General features: G+C 53.4%; 1 protein-coding gene across 1 annotated transcript; it reads left to right on the top strand.

The window, feature by feature from the left end:
• The first annotated feature begins 440 nt into the window (after positions 1-440).
• Positions 441-1,363, top strand: LOC120692982. The gene is made up of 3 exons (XM_039976387.1): positions 441-664; positions 766-871; positions 966-1,363. The coding sequence occupies exons 1-3, from the start codon at positions 620-622 to the stop codon at positions 1,055-1,057; spliced, it is 243 nt and encodes an 80-aa protein (XP_039832321.1). The 5' UTR covers positions 441-619; the 3' UTR covers positions 1,058-1,363.
• Positions 1,364-1,566: the final 203 nt, after the last annotated feature.

Raw genomic sequence — 1,566 nt, 5'->3', positions numbered from 1 at the left:
TAGTTCAGAGTTCTTTTCTAGGTGAAAGGAACGAGAGTTCAGAGTTCGCACATCGCAGAGAGGATCCCGGACAACCGGTGCCGGGCCGAGCACAGTCGCGGCGTGGCGGGCCGGCGGGGCCAGGTGGCACGTGAAGGCGCGAGGTGCATGTCCACCTGACCACCTGGCGGCTTCCTCGCCGGAGGGGCCCGCCGGCATAAACCGGGGGCGGGGGACGAAAGATATTTGCCACGTCGCTTTCCAATCTCCGCTCCACCAATCGCCGCCCCGCGCCCACGTGAACGCCCCGCCCCGCTTTACCGGGCGCCCCCTCCGTGCGCGCGGTTCACGCCTCAGCCCCGTCGCGGGGGCGGGAGGCGCCGTGGACTCGTCCCAGCGAGGCGGCGGGCGGGGGGCGGTGTCCTCATCCGTGGCGCATGTATATATAGGATCCTCCCCTGTCGACTCTGCACGCCTTATCGTCACACACAGAGTCAGATTGCGAGCAGCCATAGACTTGCTTGCTGAAGCGAGGCAACCAGGAGGAAGACGAAAGAGAGAAAGGCCAACAAGACGCTGGCTAGTGTAGTAGCTTTTTTTTATTTAAAATCCAGTGTTGCTTTATAACAAGAAAGGATCCATGGCGTTGGGAGACGACTCCAACCCTGCCTCTTACATCCACACGGTAACTGATGACCATCTATCCATTCCTGTATATGTACAGAGACTGCACTCGTCTCCGTGTTCTTAGGAAAGGTCAGGAGTAATTTGCGGTGGTTGTCGCAGGTGCAGCACCTGATTGAGAGGTGCATGACGTTCGGGATGAGCATGGAGGAGTGCATGGAGGCGCTGGCCAAGCGCGCCGACGTCCAGCCCGTCGTCACCTCCACAGGTCCGGCAACCAAGCACCACTAATTTTCCCATCCAGCTGTAATTCTAATTCTGATGAACTAACCCTCATGTGAATCGCCTGTGAACGAGCGCAGTGTGGAAGGAGCTGGAGAAGGAGAACAAGGAGTTCTTCGACCAGTACAAGCAGTGGATATCGGAGAAGAGAAGCGCGGGCCGCAGCTCCTAGCAACCAAGCTGATCGAGCTGCTGGTCTGCTTAATTAGTTTAATTACTGTGTTTGTTTAGTTCTTTGGGATTTATTTGTTACCGTACTACTTAGGCAATAAGAGATAGGCAAAGGTTGGCTGGCGCTATCGTGATCGTGATCTGCTGGAGTATCGATCGATCAGTGTTGGGCTGGTGCTAGGTGTGTACAGACTACAGAGAGGGTAAGCAGGGGAGCTATCATGTGCACTTGTGCAGTAATCTATCTCTTCTTTCGATTCTGTACGTCTATTTATGGCCGATTCCGCTTTTCTGGACCTCGATTCAACTTACAAGTGGTTCATCTCGATTCCAGGCCAAAAAGTGCTGTAGAAAAAATTGTGACAATTTCGTACGTGATGATGTATACCTTCATAACCTTCACGCAAGCAATTTGTGAATTTGATTAGACTCCCAGCAAATTAGAGCCTGTTTGAAAGGCCGAGAGTTGAGTGTTGTTGACACCGTTTTTTTTTTAAAAAAACGTGTCGA

Source organism: Panicum virgatum, chromosome 9N (assembly GCF_016808335.1).
Source record: "Panicum virgatum strain AP13 chromosome 9N, P.virgatum_v5, whole genome shotgun sequence".
Lineage (NCBI taxonomy): Eukaryota > Viridiplantae > Streptophyta > Magnoliopsida > Poales > Poaceae > Panicum > Panicum virgatum.
This window is presented reverse-complemented; position numbering and strand designations above follow the sequence as displayed.